At 43.5% G+C, this 20,951-nt stretch overlaps 1 protein-coding gene across 3 annotated transcripts in view; it reads right to left on the bottom strand.

Annotated features, from left to right (window-relative positions):
• TPD52L1 (TPD52 like 1) overlaps positions 1-11,039 on the bottom strand; it is a 49,139-nt gene extending 38,100 nt beyond the window's left edge. For all 3 annotated transcript variants that reach the window (XM_032101603.1, XM_032101604.1, XM_032101605.1), the window contains exon 1: positions 10,933-11,039. In XM_032101603.1, the coding sequence (XP_031957494.1) occupies positions 10,933-10,951 (19 nt within the window). In that variant the 5' untranslated portion in view covers positions 10,952-11,039. The remainder of the gene's footprint in view (positions 1-10,932) is intronic.
• Positions 11,040-20,951: the final 9,912 nt, after the last annotated feature.

The raw sequence follows: 20,951 nt of genomic DNA, 5'->3' as shown, positions 1-20,951 counted from the left end.
TCGCTCCTTTCGAAGGAGCCAGCTTTCCCTGCAAGCTGCAGCTGGCAGCTTTCCCTCCTTGCTGCAGCTGACTCCTGCCTGCAGCAGCAGAAGCCAAGGACGTCTGCAGCTGGACGCTGTGCTGCCTCGGGCAGCCCCAGCAGTGTCACATGCCCTTGTGACAAGTCCCTCTCCAGTTCTCTTGTAGACCCCTTCAGGTACTGGAGGGTGCTGTAAGGTCTCTTCAAAGCCTTTTCTTCTCCAAGCTGAACAACAAATCTCTCAAACTGTTTTCATAGGAGAGGATCCAGATCTCTCATTATCTGTGTGTCCCTCCCTGTCTTTCTTAAGTTGGAGGCCCCAGAGCTGACATCACTCCCTAAGCTGGGAGAAAGGTACAGATCCTTTGCCCAGAGTTTTTCTTAATTTTTTATGTTACATGATGTAAAAGCTCATGGCCGCCAAGATGAGGCAGTGAATCAACACACTTCTCAGAGCAGACATGTCTTACGTGTTGTGTCTTCCTCCTTCCCAGCCCCCCATTTTTTAACCACCACCTGCTTCACCCCTTTAATCCTTTCATAATTTAGACTAGCTACTTTGCACCAGTGCACTTTTGCCTTCTGGCGGGGGGCAGGAATTGTGTGTCATATGACACTGGAAACTTCACTAGTCTTCCCTAAATAAACATGACCTACTCCTGGATGCATCTACCTGCAACACAATGGTATTCCTATTTAAAACCAATAAAAATAAAGCTCATTTATATGAATATTGTTTGAAAACAATGCATTTTAATAGAGACAATGGCCATGTATTCTGTTGCACTGGCCTGATATTCAAGATGAAAAAAAATACTATTTTTTAAAGGAAATATATCTATACTGCAAATATATTTTGAAGAATAGGTATTTCCTTTAATATATACTTCAAATATATTGACAAACAGCTCGCGTGAGTGCCACTTCACTTCCTGCGAATGCACTGCCTTACAGCCAGGAAGTATTGCTGCTGTGGGTTGCTCTGACGAACCTGGAATTTGGAATTAGTATGACAGTAATTCTCTGCACACAGGCCACACAAAATGCTTCTCAGTTAGAACAGCACCATCTATCTGGGCCTGTCTAGCTCCAAGTTTCATTTGTTTTTCCAACAAGCTTTTTTGCCAGCATCCTGAGCTGTGAAATGAAGCACTTACTATTCTGCTCCTAATGTTAAGCTCCATGTTAAGGCCTTCAGAATTTTTGGCATCATTAACTTCATGGCTTTGCCCACTCAGTGTTGTGTAAAATGCCATTACAAAGAAATGTGTTTGTTTAGTGGGGCTCTGAGTGGGGGCACCTGGGGTTTAGGGCCCTGGCTATCTGTGTATTTCCTGTAGAAACAGGTGGCACGCCCCATGCAGCCATCCTAGTGACACAAAGACCATGCTTCAGGAAGAGAGGCTATTTATTGGACCAGGAGACAGAGACTGGCACTTCCAGCTACACCATACAGTCTCAATCTTTGAGGTCCCTGATTCACCCTCAAATACCAGCACAAAATGGCACAAAAACAGGCAGAGTGTGGGCTTTTTTCCCCTTGAAGATCAGCTGGGAAGATAAGCCCTGAACCAAAGAGGGTGAGCTTCCATGACAGCTGTTGTGGGCACAGGCAGTGGCAGGCCAATGCATAAGAGAAGGAAGGGGATTAGCTAAGCACATGGCATGAGTTGCTATGCCCCTGAGGTTGCATTAGACCACATTCAAGTGGCAAGAATATAATTCAAAGCTCCAACCTAGAAACTTTACAGATCACCCAGTGTGAAATAATGCCTATTTTAACTCAGTACCTTAAGAAGGTCTAGAAAATGAGCACGAGACAGTCTTTGTCTTCTCTTCACTCTTCCACTACCTTAAGTTAGAATATTTTATTGAGGAACTTGTTGCAAGATGGACATAACACAATGTACTTTTCTGAAATAAACCAGAATTTGAATGCTTGCATCTCTGCTAATAACTTCCATTCACATCTTCATCCCTACTCAACTTAATCGTTAAAATCCCTCTCTCTTTTTACCCTCCCCATCCTTCTTACCCATCCCCCATCTCACATGCAGCACATAACTATGACCAAAATACTGCAGCTCCCTTTTCAGGACATGCCCATGCTTCATATTTCTGTGCAGAACTGGGCACAACTGAGAAACCTTCTAATTCTGGCTCTAGGTCTAAATCTGGTTCCCATCTTTGAGCCTCTCCCAAATGGGTACAAGCTATTATCATTACATACTCTTCTTTATTCCTTGTGCTTACTGCAGGCTTCATCTATATTGCTGATTACCTGTGCTTCTCTGGTTTTTGAAGCAATTTAAAACCAAGAGAACGCATTTTTCCTCCATCTGTAGTATTTGACTTCCAGTTTCCTGATAATATCTGTTATTTAGCTGTGCAAAGACCTTACTTAAGTCTTCAAGTCTGCACTGTGATTCACTTTATAAGAATGTATGAATGACATAATTCAGCAGCTTTTTTTTTTTTTAAGTCAGTCAGGCTATTCAAGTAATTGCTCCTTCTTCACCGTCATCTTTTCTCTGCTATCAAAGCTTCTGAACCACCTGTCCCACTACATGACTGAAGGATTTTCTTTTGCAAGAGCACATGGCGTAACTGGTTCGTCATATGCACATAATAGTGCACAGCACTGGTTAGATAATTACATGGCAAACATCATTCTCTCTGATTATGACTTTGATTCCTTCCTCCCACAATAATAAGTTAATAGCTGTTATCTACCTAAAATACTTTGAGCACAAGATAATCTTCTGTTCCTGGCATAATTGCCCCTCTAGCTCTGTAATGTACATACATTTTACTAGTCTCTAAGAAAAATCTGGATGTGTTTAAATACTACTCTCTCTGATCACTTTTTAATGAAAATTTAGCATGCACCAGCCCAACATGCACCAGAGAAAGAATATAAAGCATCTAAGGTCTTCAGAAGATCTTCTAACTAGACACATTTGCTCCACATCATCCTCTAAAAATCTGTCTTAGTGTGACCTGAAATCTACTCTGTGCATTTAAGAATATTTTAATTCAGTGAGAAATATAGAAAGAGGAATTAGATAAGCACCTAAAATGCCTAAGATAACATCAGCTTGACAAGTTACTACTAAATCCACCAAAAGCACAATGAAAACAGTTATTCCAAGGAAACCATGCAGAAGTATTTAAAAACTTGTACAGGGTTATGAGCAAGCTTTTTGTAACCACAAACCTGCATCACCTTAGTCCCACCCAGGTGGCAAGGCAATTTCCTGGTGAGGAAACTAGTGAAAAGACAATTGAACAAACAGGTAAACACAGAAAAATCTAACTCCTTACTGAAGAAGCAAACATAGAAAGCATTACCTCCCTTCAGCTACCATTTATAAATATTTACAGAATATAAATCATGCAACCTTTTAAATTCATACCATATGTAGGTTTAAATATGCTTTCCATGCTTTACTTACAATTTATATGTTAGTAACTTTAATTATTGGGCAATTACTAAATAAAATTTGAAAGCGTGGCACAGGTACTAAAGAGAGACAGCTTATGTATTTGGATGGCTAAAGAGGAAGGGTGTTTCACAAGTTAATGCAAAACCCAGAGAGAAATCAGACTGTATAAATGCAAAGAAAAAACAGAAAGAATAGTTCAAAATAGAGAAAGAAATAGATTGGAGAGGATCTGGTCCTAACAACTTCATTGATCAACAAACAAAAGTAGCCCTTTCAGCAGGAAAGCACATGAAAATAAACTGTGCTGCCTGCTACGTAAACATTTTGTGCAAACACGTTTCACTGGGAAAATCAACACCATATCTGTAGGCACTTCACACTTGTATGAATATCAAAAATGTTTTCCGAGTGTAGCTTTAGGTCTCTCTCTGCCTACAGCACCACTAGAGCTCCTGTGCACTTTTGTTATGTTCTTGGTGGACGGCAAGGATAATTGCAGGCTAGAGTATATCAGTGGGGATAGCAGGACAACTTTACATAAACCAGACCCCAGAAGACTAACAAAAAAACCCAGAAGTAAGCATTCTTCCTGACAGCCCTCCTTGCTTCAGAAGGAACTGACTGCTCAAGACATAGCATTGCCTTCCATTTCTGGAAATGACACAAGGCATTAGACTTCCTTCAGTTCTTTATATCCCCAGCCTGCTTCTCTGAGCTCCCTGGATTCTCCTTCAGTGACTAGAAATGCAAAGATGTAAAATAATTATCCAAGAACTGGATCCCTGACTACACAGCTCCTAAGTATCTGAAAGCCCATTAGTTGGACAGCAGACTAAATGGGAGAAGCTATTTTATCTGGCCATCAGATACGCACACATAACCTTGACTTTTCCTTTTCTCTGTAAACGTATCTTTATAAATTTTACTGTTGTATTATTATTTGGCTGCTGTAAAAGCCTGGAATTTTAGCTACAAGCATGAGATATCTTTGAACAACCAGCTTACATAAGAAAACATGACAGATAATTTGAAGAGAATACAAGAAATTCCTAGTACTTTCTAAAGCTATTTGCAGTGGAGTCTTTCTTGTCTGCTTGGGGATCCAGTAGTGGATCCTTCACTTTATCATGCTGTTAACCCATGACATTAATATAAACACAATAACATTTTGCTGGAATAAGTAACAAAGAATCAAAAAGTTCAAGAAATCTTACACAGAAGTCATTAATTAGCAAGAGCAGCCATTTTAGAAGCCCTTTTTATTATCTAGAGATTTTAAATCCTACCAGCACAGAAAAGGTAAAATTTACCCAAGCGGGAGAGGGAAAATTGGAGACACTGTAAGACCTTTATCATCATGGTAGGATGGCACTTCAGGAAGTACCACTTCATAATTGTGGCATTCTTGCACTTGTTGTACACTTTCTGATAAGAACATTTGCAACGAGATCCTCATTGATGCTGTTCTGTTTCTTTGTATGAAGTGAAAAAGGCAATGAGAGACAGCACAAGAGAAAGAAAAGGGAGATTCACTGTTAAAGTACAAAACAAGCACACTAAATATGTCTTTTACAGTTACTCACCTGCAACACTGAACCACATCATCGATGTAGAAGTGGAATGATGATAGCCTAGTTAGGTATGATTTTAATCCACGGACCTCAAAGATGGCCAAGTAATTACCTCTGTCATAAAGAATCAAACAAATCCACCAATATGCTCTGGGTTTCGAAGAAGGTCACTGTGACATCTGATACTAAAATCCGTATTTGTCAGTCCTCTCTCACCATTTCTCACACAAGATGGGTTAAAAGCATGGAGCAGCCAAAAGGCCCAGTTTAGACAGCACTGATATGACTGCAGCATGCTAAATATATAAAATTTGCCATTGCAACTGTGCATTTCTACGACATACAAATAAAATCAGATAAAACTAGCCTGCCGAGATCTCATATTTATCTATTACCTCAAGAGGTATTTTCTAATTAGAAAGAAAGAATTAATTTTACCCTGAAAACACTTTCTGAATCAAAGGCTGAGTACATTCTTTCTAAATACAAATTCCAGGATTGCACTGAAACAAGCTACTAATTGATACATAAACTTCTAAATATGGCAACATTCCTTCAAACCTCCTGCAATCTTTGGCCAAGGTTGTGTCACATCCTTCAAGCAGCACATGGCCTAAGCAAAGCACCTCAAAGTTCCACACATTTCTGTACTGTACTAGTCCGTGAGGGCACATCAGGACAGCATCAGCAAACTCATCTTTCCACTAGGGCACTTTTGAAACAGAGAACAGACTCAGTGCTTTGTAGGACTCATACCACCAGCCCTGTCAAAATAAGAAGATACAGGAGAAAAAAATAGAGCAAGAATTTAAAAACATGATTTGCGGTTAGATGTCTTCGTTTTAGCATGTTCTGCATTTTATATCCTCATGGCTGCAAAACTGTCGATGTTAAAAAGCCTTGCAAGACTGGCCCTAGATTTTAGAGGAGGTCTCTCTTTTGTATCTCATTTCCAAGTCCCACAGTATGCTATTTTCAGTTCTCAGGTGTAGCATGACACCACTCAAATTTTCTCAGCCTCAGCAAACTGAATTTCAACCTGTGACAAGAGTCATGAAGCTGAAAACAGTACAGGTTCAAAAGCGTGAAAGAGAAGCACTACTTTTGATTTCAGACATTTACTTGCTTAAATCTGATATACCAAATAACTCATTCCACGCATGCATTTTCTCTCCTTGTAGTATAAAAAGCATGAAAGAGCTATTATTTCGAGCTTTGTGCACTTGTTAAATATTTAAGAATCCTATTATAAATTACAACCCTGCCTTTTTCACTTGACCTCCTCTTCATGTGCTCTTATTAACACAGCAGCTGAAACTTCCATCGTGCAGTGAAATAAGCAGGTTATCACTGGCTGGTTCAATTACTGCAATATCCTCCTGACCCTTTGCAAAGTCCTCTCTCCTGCTTTCCATAGCAGGGCAATGGTGAGCTCTGGAAGGTGGTACAGAAACAGCACAAACCCCTGGATAACTGGAGTGAATCCTGATGCCTCATAAAGCACACGTGGACGGGCGCTTCTCATAAAACAATTACACTTTATCAGCTCCAAACCAGCAGCTTTACTCTGTCTTTAGGGAAAAGGTGAACATAGAACAAAACAGTCAGTGCTCCTTGGTAAAGCACCAGCCTCAAACACAAAGGTAAGGAAGATGCTGCCCTCTCCAGCAAGACACTGCTTTGGTGTGATGGCCACAGCACTGCTGCTGCAGTGAGGTAACATCACCATGTGTTCTCCATCCCCACCTTCCCACTGCAAGATTGATTCTATCCAGATTCCTGTCTGGATTAGTAACCACATGGGTAGCTAGCTAGCAAGGACAGAGAATGCTGACCGAGCTGCCAATGCCATTTTGGCAAGTCTTGTACACCATATCACAGGTAACATAAGTCTTCCTCACCACTGCCTCTCACCATGGAGACCTCAGACCACCTGACTCGGAGATAGAAGGTGCCACCGTGGCAGGGAGAGGGCACTGGGCTAATGTTCTGACTTCCAGCGATATTCCTCTGATCGCAAGCTCCAGTCTAATGGCACATGCCAAGGTGCTGCCTCTCTGCTCTGTAACATCACAGGGCAGATGCAGCTGGCTTGAGGATCCCAGAAGGAGCGTGCCAGCTGCACGCAGCAGAAGGAGGAAGTGAGGTTCTGCAAGCCTGTGAGACACAGGCCTCGAGAAGGAGTCATCCAACATCTGAACTAACCACAGCTCTCACCACAATACCTGACCGGGGTGAGTGTAGCTACCACAAGCTATTATGGCTACAATGAACAACTGGCTGAGGATGCAGAACATCAGCAACAGCTCTAAGAAGAATTTCTAGGACAGGGAAATGCCTCAAAAACCCTTTTGGAGGCCAGGAGTGCAAGCAGCTGGTTGAGCTACCTGTGTAGGTAAAAGGGAGCAGAAAGCTGCACATCAAAGCTTTTTATCAGAGTAAGAATCAAGAGAGGATGTGAGAGGGAAAGAAGGTACAATTATATCTGGATGCATGAAGAAATGAAGAATTACTGCAAAAGGAGAGAAATGCATTTTGAGCAAAGTTCCAGTGTTAAAAAGTCACATGGCATTCTCAGATGAGAGACAGAGTAAGACATCCATCTGTCATTATTACAGGACATTCACAGTTTTAAACTGAAAAGCAGGACTACACAGGATAGTCACTTAATCTGGAACTGGAGTAGAATGAGTATGATGAGAGGCAAATGCACAGTTCTGATCTTCCTCTCTTTCAAAGAGAGACACTGTTCTTCAGATTTCCAAACTTTTCACTTGAGAAATGACTGACAGCCATAGGAAGGAAAACAAATATGCTCTTATGAAATTTTCAGCACCTAGTACAAGTATAGCTGGTGTGTTCCTGGATCAGCTCTTCCATTAAGAGCAAAAAGTAATCAAAGAGAAAAGCACTCACAGGCTTAAAGATAAAATTTATGTAAAGTAAAATTTATTACTTTTATTACACATATGGATTTGTTTACATGGAACATATGGTTATTTCTTTAGAAAATAATTTTAACATTAATTACTATTACCCTCTGTCTGCTTGACTCTCTCATCTAGTTCATTCACATGAATGCTGCCAGATATATTCAATATGTTTAAGTATAATGGTAATTCCTTTTCAGTCCATGAACTCTCTCTACTTCTTTAAAGTAAATATCAGAGCATTTAATTTTCACAGTCTTTGGGGCATGGTCAGATATTATATTGTGTCTCGAACCACCCAGAAACTCGTGGTGTTTAGCTGTGACCTCTACCCAGTACCTTGATACATTTACACATAATATTTTTCTTTTGCCCACAGTTGCATTAAGATTTATAGAGTTGACTCATGCTGCTGTGTAAAAAATAAAATTATTTTCCTGCTCTGAAGAAATCTGTGCTTTATACTTGCATGTATTTCTTGAACATGAAATTGTACTACTCAGGCATAGCATGCCTTAAGGACAATATAAAATGGCACAAACACAATTATGTAGAAAAGTCTTTTTGAAGAAAATCTTTTAAAGTGTTCAACATGAGAAATTCAACAGCACTTTTAAATGCATAGCTTTTACTCCGTCTTTTCAGCTGGAATACAATATCCCAGCAGAGCACACTGGAACATACCATTCAGGATTCCTTTCTCTGTGGGCATCTGAAAGTTTTTTAGAAGCAATTAATAAATTCATTCAAATGTATATACATTTCTCCTGCTGCTTAAGGAGATATTGGAAGTAGAGTAGTCTTTCAAGAAAATTGTTACTGTTTTGTTAGTAAACTCTGCTGTAACTGTGCTCTGCAAAACGTGTAAGTGGGATTGAAAACTTCAGATTTCTGGCCAGTGCTTGGATGTGCTTAATTGAATTTGACAGCATTAGACACGTACAGGTTGAATTCTTTTTGCCAGCAAGGCTCCATAACTGCAGTAGCATGCACTAAATGAAGTCTAGAAGGAAAGGGAGGGTAAAAACAAAGGTGTGCTGGCATGCAAATACCTTCCACAAAAATCCTGGATTGTACTGCTAATTTATCAAAGCAATACTTTTTTTTTATTATTTTTAGTAATGGGACACTGTTCTGAGAGACTGTAGAAATAAAACACACAGGTGAAAAACTGAAGAAAAAAGCAACTAAAGAATTGAGTACAGGTAAAATTTTACATGCTCTCACTAGCCAATAGATACTCATCCAGAAGAAGAATTTATTCAAGACCTGGGGAAGTAACAGAGTTCCTGATCCAAATACACATTAGCAAAACACATTTATTGACCTAAATTTTTAACACATACTGAGAATGTATTTACTCACCTTACTAGTCAGAGAAGGTACAAGATTCACATGTACATATACCACTATCCAGCTAATCAGAATCCAATACTGTTTTCCATCAGTTCTACAAAGCAGGAAATTATCAAAATTCTGTATCATGCAAAGTTCCTGTTTAAAGAACAGGAGCTCCCATCATAGTACCTATACAGATGTATTCCAAAAAGCAGAGTTTAAATAACAGCCTGATGCTGTAGTCTTAATACTAACTTTAAAAATACCCTGAGAACTGAGCCACAGATCAGTTCTTGTGGTTTTTTAATTTTTTTTTTAATTATTTAAATTTTTTTTTTTAAAAATTATTTTGCCAGGCAGCTTCAGCCATGCATCCATTGCGACAGCACATACACAACACCTGCCAGAAAGGCTCTCATTCACAAGCATCATGAACTCAAATTTCCCACTGTATTCCTTTACATACAAACGTATTTGCAGGCAGCATTGCCTTTTTTAAGTGTATTTGTTTAAGGCAGATTTTAACTATCCTGGAAGCCTGTTTATTCAGTTAGTTTCTATGAGCATATGTCTCTTGCTTATTTCATCTCCCTGTTTTATGGATGACATAAAATGCTTTGTAAACATTCTGATTTTGCAGAAATGTTTGTACCACGTGCTTAGTCCTGTGTGACGAAGCCATGAGGTTCTTTAGAAAACAAGAGCAAGATTATAAAAGTGAGTAAGACCTGTCTATGCTAAATCTCTTCAGTTGACCCAAACATCATTTATAACTCGCGTGAAAAGTTTCTTCTGTTCTTTGGAGGCCAATTAATTTTATCCAGAGAGAGGTATGAACAACTAAGTAAGCCATAACTGGTGCAATAGAAAATGCTCACTTTAAGTGAATGAATGCCGCGTTTGCAAAGCTGCAGAAATATTTTAGCGGATCCAATTTTAAGCGGCTCTCGATGGATCCAGAGCTCTGCTGGAAGCCGAGTGCCAGGGTCCCTGCTGCTGGAGGCAGCTCCCACACTCCGGCAACCTCCAGGACGGGGGTCGCGATGCCGGCTCCGGCTCGCACCGTCCCGCTTGTCCCCGGGAGGCAGCGGCTGGAGCCCGGCCGGGGTGGGGGACGGCCAGCGGGGCAGGACACACAAAAATACCTCAAACAACCAACAAACCCCTATGGGACTAACTTAACACAGAGTTGTCAGCCAGCTACCTGACCGCGAAATGTCTAAAGCCAGCAGGAGGAGAAAGCGGCCGCCAACATCACAGCCATAAGGAAAGCCAACGGGATCCCGGCTCGGGATGGAGGACAGGGGGCAGGGCGAGGATACCCCGCGGGCCGGGCCGGGTCGGGTCATGCCGCTCTCCCCGAGCTGAGCCGGGGCCGCCACAGGCGGCGGGCGCCGGGCAGCGCCCACGGGGAGCCGCTCACGGGCACCGCTCACCGCGCTCCTCTCACCGGCCCGTGCCCCGGGCCACGGCTCCCCTCGGGCTCTCCCCGCCCCGGGCACCCCCCGCCCCAATTCCCGCTGTCCCCGCGCCGGCTCGGCCCTCCCCGAGGGGTGAGCGCAGCCCCCGGCGGCAGGGACGGGACCCCCGCGCCGCTCCGGAGGGCTCTGTTCCCGCCGAGACTCACCGCGTGCCTGCGGCTCCATGGCAGCGCGGGGCTCAGCCGTCCGTGCGGCGCGGAGCCCGCTCGCAGCCCGGCTCGGGCGGCGCTGACAGCCGGGGCCGGGCCGCGCCACCGCCCCCCGCCGCTCCTGCCCCCGCCCCCGCGCCGCCGCCGCCGCGCCGCGCCCCCTTGCGGCCAGGTCCGGGCGGCGCCGCTCAGCGCGGGCCGCCCCACGGCCGAGCCCTGTGCCCGCTCTCCCGGTGCGCGGGCCCTGCCCCGGGCCAGCCCCTCAGCGCCGAGGCTTCCTCAGCTGCACAGCTGCTCTTCGCCGTCTGCCCCGCATTACTCCGCAGGCTGTCACGGCTGTCCCCCGCTGAGGGGAAGCAAGGAGCCGCAAGGCACCGGCGGAAGAGGCTCGCCACATGAGCAAAGGCGTACCTGGTGTATCAGCGACACAGTGAAGTGGCAGGTGCCTGAAATGACGGAGTTCATGGCTTATCCGAGCACCTGTGGATGCCAAGTTCTACTCCCTCCTATTGCAGGAGCATGGGAATACATCCAGAGGAATGACAGAGTGTATGCTGTCATGTGTACTTATCAGCTTAAGTAAAAATTACATTTTTTCCCAGCACATAGGTCTTTACCCTGCTGTTACTGTGTGGAGTGACCATACACGGTTCACACTGCAGCACAGATTTACTCTAGGTTTGCTCATGCCAGCGTAACTTCCACACTTTGTTACCAGTTCACATTAACTTCACTCATGGATGGGTCCAGAATACTTGTTTTAGCAAGGCTGCCTTCTCCATGGCTCATTATCCGTGTATTTATCAGTCGGACACTGTATCTAATTTGAGTATATGATACCACTGAATGATACAGGACACACTGAGGATGCATAGCTTCTCAAGGCCTGTACTACTAAAAATAACAAAGCAAGACAGTAAAGGCAGATGAAATGCGTATTGAGCATTTGTTTGTAAATTATACAAATGGGTATTGATTGAAGCAAAATATCCAAAAGAAAATGATTATGTGGTTTGCGCAAAGAAAAAAGAATATTTATAGCTAGAAAACAAGAGGTTTTTTTTTACTTTAAAATTTTGTAGCAAAGCATCAGAATTACTTATTTCTCAACTTTGCTTTTACAAAAAAATAGAAAACTAAGGCCACAGCAGCTTTAATTTGTATATATATAATGAGGTTTTGCTTTAACACACACGTTTGTGGGTTTGAATTTGAATTACTGTAAGGTGTGAATTATCATTATTTTTTCCTAGGCAAACCTCTCTTCATTGTGATTTGACATCTCCTTGAGCTGGAATTTACCACTGACAAAAGCAGAACAGAGGTTGTCAGAAGCATAAATTCCTGCACTCATGTAATTTCAAATGCAGAGACATCCTACTGTGACAAGATTTGAGCTCAGAAATGCTATCAACTTTTTACATGAAAAAACCACAAAGCTAAGTCCAGCCACAAATGCATGAAACAGCTGAGAAATTTCTCTCACCATGTGAAACTATCAGTATAATTAGAAAATGTACTTTTCTGCAAATATAGGCAGGGCTTTCTAAAGCAGCCTAAGCAATTCCTATGAAGCGTGATGAAAACTCAGCACCTAATCTACTTACAAGAGTATGACAATATTAACAACACTGTCTATATACAAGCCTAATTAAAAATCTTAAAGCAGCACGTGCTGTTCAAATTACTGAACAACAGGAATTTTTACCAGATGTTTACATGCTGAGTTTGATTTATTCTTTATATTTAGATGCATTACTTCTTTTTCCACACCAGGAATGCCCTCTACTGTAAAGAAAATCCAGCCAGTGTTTTACCTAACAAGTACTGGCAAGCAACAAAACTAGTTCTACATTTAAGAGAGCCCTAAATAGGAAAACAAAGATATGAGCCTTGAGTTCCACAGTAACATGTCCATCTCGTGGCATGTTTGACAGGAAAAAGAAACTAGTCACTTACAATATCCTCCTGCAACATGCAACGAGGAAATCAGCATTTTAAAGGTGGATTTTATTAGAAAATTAATATCCCATTGAAATAATGCAATTTAATTGTAAAATAGCTGATTCATTTTCTACCTACAGTACAACAGGATGCATTTTCATATTGTCCCACATATATCACTGATTTAGTGAGATCCCTCATCAAATTTGCCTTGCAAGAGATTTTGTTTCACTTCTATGTCTGAAGAGACTGATATAATTCAGACTTTGTTTTCTGTCTTGGAAGGGCTCAATCAAGTTGTAGGAGCTTAGTTGTTGCTTGAGAAAGGTCATTGTCTCTCCCATCATGCTGAAATTAAAAACAGTTGGGTTTTGTTTGGTTTTTAAGAGGTCAGACAATAAAACAAAAGCCAGATTATTTTGTTTTTGAAACACTTATGCATTATCACACACTTCAGATTACACCATTTTCACAACAAAACAGCAGTAGGCTTCAAATAAATATATTATGTTTATGTCATTGCACTGACTGGTTTTTGTCCTCTAACACAAAAGTGACAAGTGGATGCCACAGAAGTGGATGTCTCTCTGCCTGGAGGGAGTAACTACATGCATTTTGCAGATCGGGATTAAGGCAGAATTCTGCATGATAATGGGTATCCTAAACTCTTACTGATTTTCCATGGAAAATAATGGGAAAAAACTGTACTGAATAATTCAGAGAAGTGCAAACCATCTAAAAACTGTGAAATACCAGTGGAATCTGTTGGTCCTTAAGGCCAAATGATTGTTTTGCAGGATGAACTATGGCATGTGCATACACGCACTTTGGAGGAAAAATGGCAGGCTGCAGTGAGCACAACTTTCCAGTTGTGATACAAAGTTAGATCTCCAGCAGCAGGTTAAATCTGTAGTAATGTGCCATGAATGGAAAAGCCAAGGATATACTCTGTGTCTTCTTGTACAGGTTCAAAAACCACACTGTCATGTGTACTGACAAGACATCACAATTTACTTCCTTCCATTCAGATGTCGTTGAGTTCTTTGCCAAATGCTCTATGCTAAATGTTCAATTCTCAGAATATTGTGGGTTCTGATATTTGAAAAGTATTGAAAATTAAAATAGAATATGCTCAATCTTCTTTCAGAGTTTTTCTTTAACCTTTAGTAAGTTATTTTGATTTTCATCTCTTATTCTTTGTATACTTAATGTCTAGGTCAATGTTGCAATTTAGAGCATGAAGTGTGAAATGTCAGTGTTACTACAGCATACAACAGTGAGAAGATGCTACTTGCATTGTATATTTTACAGACAGGGATTGCAGTTTAGCCTGCAGTTTCATACGGTGGGGTTCTGGCTCCATGGGTCAAAAGGTACTAGAACAATACTAGAGAGATACTAAAAACAGTATAAAAAATAACACTGAGCTAAATGACACAAATACATTATTAGAGAACAATATTACACACACTAGACCTTACCTCTTAACAATAAGTAATACTTTAACTCCATTTTCCACTGGTGCTAGAGTGAAAGGGAATGTGTGACTGCCTAAGCATCCTATAAGCTCATGAAGGTGAACTATGATGGGGACTCTACCACATTCCTCAGGAGACTGTTCCAGTGATTAATTACTCTCATTGTAAAAAATGTCTTTCTTATGTCAAGATGAAACCTCTCTTGAAATCTCTTCTAAAATCTCCTTTACCTTCTTTGGTAAACCTTGCTAAAAAAATAATGTGTAGCAGAGGACAGGGCTGTGTCTGCACACATAATGGAAATTATACTATTTTTATCACATGTATGTATCTACCATGGGACAGTATTTGCCTTTTCACGTGTATCTGATCCATAAGATTGTATTAAGAGATGACAGTTCTGCAAAACAGAATTTTGATATTGGTTTAGGAGATGTTCTTAAATTTTCTTACAGGCTGTAAGGATGCATATATTAGGAGCATGCAGAATTATGTGGAATACAATCTAAGCATGTATTTCTTTTACCTTCGTGTATGTCATAGTAACTCTAACTGGATGTCATGCCAGGCCTGCAGCAGAAGACAACTCTTCAAAAAAAAAGTCCGAAGAGGTTGCTCTTTAGTGATTTAATCTGAATTTGAAATCTTAAATTTACATTTTTATCAGCAGATTTTCGTGATTGTCCTAATGGTTCTGAAACTACTTTCCAAATTATTTAATGGTCTAATGATAAAGTAGTTTCTTTTTTTCTTTTCCTACCATGAAATGTTTTTTTTCTCCAGCTGTAGTTAAGAGAATGTAAGAATGAAGATACAAACCTTGTGTGCTATTTCTGAGTGTGTTTAACTTCGTATGAAACATGCTCTGTGATGGAATCATGAGCAGAATTTTTTTTTTATTATTGATATGAATTAAAAATATCTGCCTGATTCTTCTACATCTCTGTTTTCCTTCAAACATCCTCACTTCTCATAACTGGGATCAGTGGAACTGAACTTCGTATCAGCTATCCAGCATTGATCACTATGCTCCTAATCTCAGAGAATCTGAATTAAGATCCTTTTCTGATGCCAATATCTGTATTATAATAATAAACTTCTGATTACCCACTGCAGTAGTCTTTGATAAATATATAACAGGACTGCCAGAGACACTATTACTCTGTGTTTTTACTACTCACAGAGGTCATTTAGAATATTTTTGAGAAGTGAAATACTTTTTTCCCTCATTACTCAGCAGATTTCTGACTGTCCTATCAATTAAGTATCTCTTCCCCTCTCTCTCAAACGTTTTTTCTGGTTTGCCTGGGATGAAAAGGGATAATGTGAGGTGAACAGTGGAGGATGAGCAAGTGGGAAGGCACATCAAACGGTTCACCACAATCCAGTAAAACAGAGAGAGAGAGATAGACTGAAAAAGAAGGTTGGATCAGACTAGAATTTATACATGAAGTGATTGCAAACTGCTGACACACATTCTGGGGCTTGTGGATACCACAGTGTGAACATGTGTTGTTGTTAAACTTTTAGGACTTTCTAAAAGATATATATACTGCCATAAAAAATTCAGCATTCATTCATATAACTTGTGAAATAAAATACTCTATTTGTTGAAATAAAGGCTCATCTCTCATGTTAAAATAGAAAAGAAACCCAGCATTTCTAGGTGTGGGTTCATGCCACCTTGACACAGAGCTTTCGAGTGATTCAGATGAACTGCAACCGTGAGAGCTTAGAGTTGAGCTCGCTCATGCTATCTTTCAACACCAGATGGCACACAACTAAACTTAGCTGCCTGAATGAAGCAGGCAATTAAATGTCTAAACATACATTCATAGAACCATTTCAGATGTCCCAAAAGACCTGAGATACCCACATGAGCTGGCATGTATCACACAAGGTCTGTGGGAGTTCTGTGAAATGTCATATTGGGACAGGCAGGATACCCTAGGACTTCTAAAATACTAGCAGATATTAATGTTAAGAACATGAAATACTCAGTACAGAAGGCACTCAGTTACCTCCAGACAAACATCCAACACGACTTGGGGGTTCCTGGGGAGTCTGAGATGCCTTGAGAGAGCAGAGAGGTACAGCACAGCCCCAGTGTGAAGCATGCACTGCTCTGGAGCAGAAGCATCTCCAGACCAGGTGAGGCTCCTTGTGATATCTGAAGTGACAAGGTAGACCCTGCTTTTCATAAAACTGAAACTAAACTGCTTTGTGCAACTAGGTGTGGGCTAAATGTCTGTAGATGGAGTCCTTGTTAAGATGTTCTTAATGTCATGTTGTGTTTGCAGAATTGTTGCATGTTCAGCAAGTCTGCCTGACAATGTGCATCCACCACTGCCACCATCACCTCATTCCTTTTAAAGAACATCCTTGTCACTTTATGTCAGCTCTAAATATCCTGGTTTGTAGGTCAGGTTGCCACTAGGCTTTTGTTCAGATCAGCCATTAATGTTTAACAGCTTCAGTGGTGGTGTATGGAGTGTAAAACAGTGGTTTTATACTCCCAAAGCTTTCCACCTCCCCAAGAACATAGCCAATATATTTCCTTCAGAAGTAGGGCATGGGCATTGCTACTACACATGTCAGAAACTAAATGCTGGGCAGTAAGTTTAACTCATGCAGATGAAAACTTTGTGCAAAGCCATTAACCTGAGGACAGGGAAACACACATTGCCCCTGCCTGCACCCTGTACTAGACTCACAGGCAGCTGTAAGTGCCCCTATGGCTGTGGCAGAGAGAGCTCCTTCCCCCAGTCAACCTCTGTGAAACTTAAAAGTGCAATTTTTGATTCAGAGGCCCATCAGCTGATTCTTCTGGTTCATATGGTCTGGTTTTGGAATCCTTTTTGGAATCCTGCACATGTTCTTTGGTGACATTTTGTTCAGGTTTTTCATTTTTGCAGACAGCGCTGCCTCTGTCCCACAGCACAACACAAAGCACAGGGGCTGCCCCAGTGCAAGCATCAAGTATTTATACCCAGTGATGAGAATCCTCCTGAGCCTTCAAGTGGAACAGTCCCAGCTTTCTCAGCCTTTCCTCAAATAACAATCTTGCAATCATCTTCATCGTCCATTGCTGCACTTGTTCCAGTATGTCCATGTTTATCGCTTTCAGGGTCCGGTGCTGGACAACCCGGTGTGTTGCGACCTTCCTAGAGAAAGCGTCCTGCCAGGGAAAGGCTTTTCCAGAGGCTTTAGCAACTTCCCTGAGTGATTTCAGCAAGTGTAGCAACTTCTCAGCTACAAGTGATATCAGCTCTTGTGATTCAGCTCTTTGTGAAATAACCCAAGGCAAACTCGGGGATAGAGAGACAGGAGCCTCGTTTGGCAGCTCCACAGAGGCAGCTTTTACTGTCCAGCAGCCCCGGTGAAGGGAAGGCCAGAGATGAAAACTCCCCCTTATCAGGGGTTGGGGCAGAGGTTATATGGGGAAGGCAGGGGGTGGGGTAGAAACCAATTAGCCAACGGGGTACAGGCTATTACCATAAAGAAGCAAGGCATGGTGTGAGCAGCTCTTTTTGTCACCATGGCTTGATGAAGGTTGATTATCTCTGGGGAGAGTCTTTTGGGCCTCAGGTCTCTCTCTTCCAAGGGAGTGCAGAGGGCTCCTGCCCCAAGGGCTCATAGCCTTCCACACATGTTGGCCCAGAACTGGACCCAGCAGTCACTGCATGACCTCACCATTGCTGAGCAGGGGGAAGGATCAACCCTCTTGGCTTGCTGGCACCACTCTGCCTCTTGTAGACCAAGTAACTGGCTGCCAGCTGGGCTTGGGCTACTGATCACAGCTCTTTGAACTCAGCCATTCAGTCAGTAATTCAATCCACCTCTCTGTCCATTGATTTAGAAATGTGCCAATCCTGCTGTACAATAAACTGTGCAATAAACTTTCAGGTTTGGCAAATACTGCAAAATGATGCTATATTAAGAAAGTTGACTTGGTGAATCTATACTACGACAACTGAATTTTTAATGGGCCTGTAGTGGTTTGGTCCAAAATACTCATTACTTACTTACTTATCTTCTGTGAGATAAGAATTAGGAGAAAGCAAAGCAGGTGCAAAACTTAAAAGAATATAAAGAAGTTTATTAACAGACCTAAAAGAGAAAAAAAATCAGACCACAACTTCAGAACACTTCTTCTCCCCCCACCTTTCTCCCTTCTCCCACTGACAATGTAAAAAGACAACCCTTGAGATGTCCAGTCTGTTTACCACTTCCATAATAACCTTGTTCAGTTCACTTAGGGAGAGGGGTCTCTCTTGCTCATGCTATGGAGACATCTCCACAAGAAGTTCTCTCATGGCTTCAGTATCACAACGAGACAGCCACCCAGGTGGGTTCTCTGCTTGCATGTGAGAGTCCCTTCCCCCAACTTGCAGCTTTCCTCACAACTGCTTTTGAGGGTCCAATCTTGAGCTACTGGGGTACCATTTTAAGGTTGAGCTGTTCAGAAACAAAGGTTCTCTTCACCTATCTCTGGGAGCATCTTCATCTCTAGAAATAGAGGCCCTCCCCCTTCCCTGGGAGAAAAAGGGTCCTCATCATCTTCATCTCTAGGACTATCTCTGGGAGCATCTCTAGGAACAGAGGTCTTCTCCTCCCAATTTGGAGCAAGAGTCCTCATCACTTCCATCTCTCCCTGTTCAAACTTCTCATCAAACTACAGCTACTTCAGCATTTGCTTATTCCAGCACAGGTGCTTTTGCTCACAAGTACAGTTTGAACGCTCCACTCCTCGTGCTTTCATGAAATTACAACGGGTACTCTGATATATCATAGCCCACCATAGCTTTACAACAGAATTTCAGCTTTTAAGCATCTCCTCTTTCTCCTCCCTCAGGGTTTCAGCTCTTCTTTCTTAATGTCTGCAGGCTTCATCTGTTCTGGAGGAAACTTACAGCACTAATAGGATTAATCTCACCGGGGCCCCGCAGCTGGAATTCGCTTATCACTGTTGGTCACATGATCTTTGCTGGACAGCGGGGCAGCTTTGGCTGAATCTTCAGCCGCACTGGACCTGGACGGGGGTGGGGGGGAGCCGGGCTGTGCCGTCTGCACATAACAGGGCTGTGGGGGGGCCGCGGGTGGAACAGGGGCCGGGGGTGGAACAGGGGCCACGGGTGGAACAGGGCCTGGGGGTGGAACAGGGCCCGCGGGTGGAACAGGGCCCGCGGGTGGAACAGGGGCCGCGGGTGGAACAGGGCCCAGGGGTGGAACAGGGGCCGCGGGTGGAACAGGGGCCGGGGGTGGAACAGGGGCCGGGGGTGGAACAGGGCCCGCGGGTGGAACAGGGCCCGGGGGTGGAACAGGGGCCGGGGGTGGAACAGGGGCCGCGGGTGGAACAGGGGCCGGGGGTGGAACAGGGGCCGCGGGTGGAACAGGGGCCGCGGGTGGAACAGGGGCCGCGGGTGGAACAGGGGCCGGGGGTGGAACAGGGGCCTGGGGTGGAACAGGGGCCGCGGGTGGAACAGGGCCTGGGGGTGGAACAGGGGCCACGGGTGGAACAGGGCCCGCGGGTGGAACAGGGGCCACGGGTGGAACAGGGGCCGCGGGTGGAACAGGGGCCGCGGGTGGAACAGGGCCCGCGGGTGGAACAGGGGCCGCGGGTGGAACAGGGCCCGCGGGTGGAACAGGGGCCACGGGTGGAACAGGGGCCACGGGTGGAACAGGGCGTGGGGGTGGAACAGGGGCCTGGGGGTGGAACAGGGGCCACGGGTGGAACAGGGCCTGGGGGTGGAACAGGGGCCACGGGTGGAACAGGGCCCGCGGGTGGAACAGGGCCCGGGGGTGGAACAGGGGCCGGGGGTGGAACAGGGGCCATGGGTAGAACAGGGCCCGTGGGTGGAACAGGGCCTGGGGGTGGAACAGGGGCCGCGGGTGGAACAGGGCCCGGGGGTGGAACAGGGCCCGTGGGTGGAACAGGGCCCGCGGGTGGAACAGGGCCCGCGGGTGGAACAGCGGCCGCGGGTGGAACAGGGGCTGGGGGTGGAACAGGGCCCGCGGGTGGAACAGGGCCGCACGGCTCCAGGATGGATGTGGCCCGGCCCGGGCTGAGCGGGGCCTGGCCTGGGCCCAGTGGGCCCTGCATGGGTCTCCCCCCAGTTACCTGTCCCGAGGCCAGAAGCAAGAGAGAGCTCTCCCGGGGTTTGTCCATTCTTAAATGTGGACCACAGAGGCAGTCAAAATTTTAAGTGGCTTAAAAAATTGTCAATATTCAAACTAGCCAGTTGATAGGTTCTGTTAGGTCATAGAGGAAGCTGTAAGCACCTCTTTGCAAGAAAATCACTTCCGGAACTATGCTAACCCATTACATCAATCAATCTTTGATACAGGTAAAATAATCATGATAGATCCAATGCGATTTAGTTTTAACTGAGCAGAACTGATGTGGTTTCTTCTGTCTTCTAAGAATGTTTCCTTTATACCCAAGAGGTAAGAAGCCATTCTAAAAGCATGGATAGAATTATGTTTCACATGTAGCTCAGAAGTAGCTTTCTTTATAGGTTTAGAAAGCATTTGCCTCCATATATGTGCATTGGGAATCTGGTACAAAAGCTATTGCTGAAAAGCATTTAATTC

The sequence above is a fragment of the Corvus moneduloides genome, chromosome 3 (genome assembly GCF_009650955.1).
Source record: "Corvus moneduloides isolate bCorMon1 chromosome 3, bCorMon1.pri, whole genome shotgun sequence".
Lineage (NCBI taxonomy): Eukaryota > Metazoa > Chordata > Aves > Passeriformes > Corvidae > Corvus > Corvus moneduloides.
Note: the sequence above shows the minus strand (reverse complement) of the source record. Positions and strands in the feature narration are given on the sequence as shown.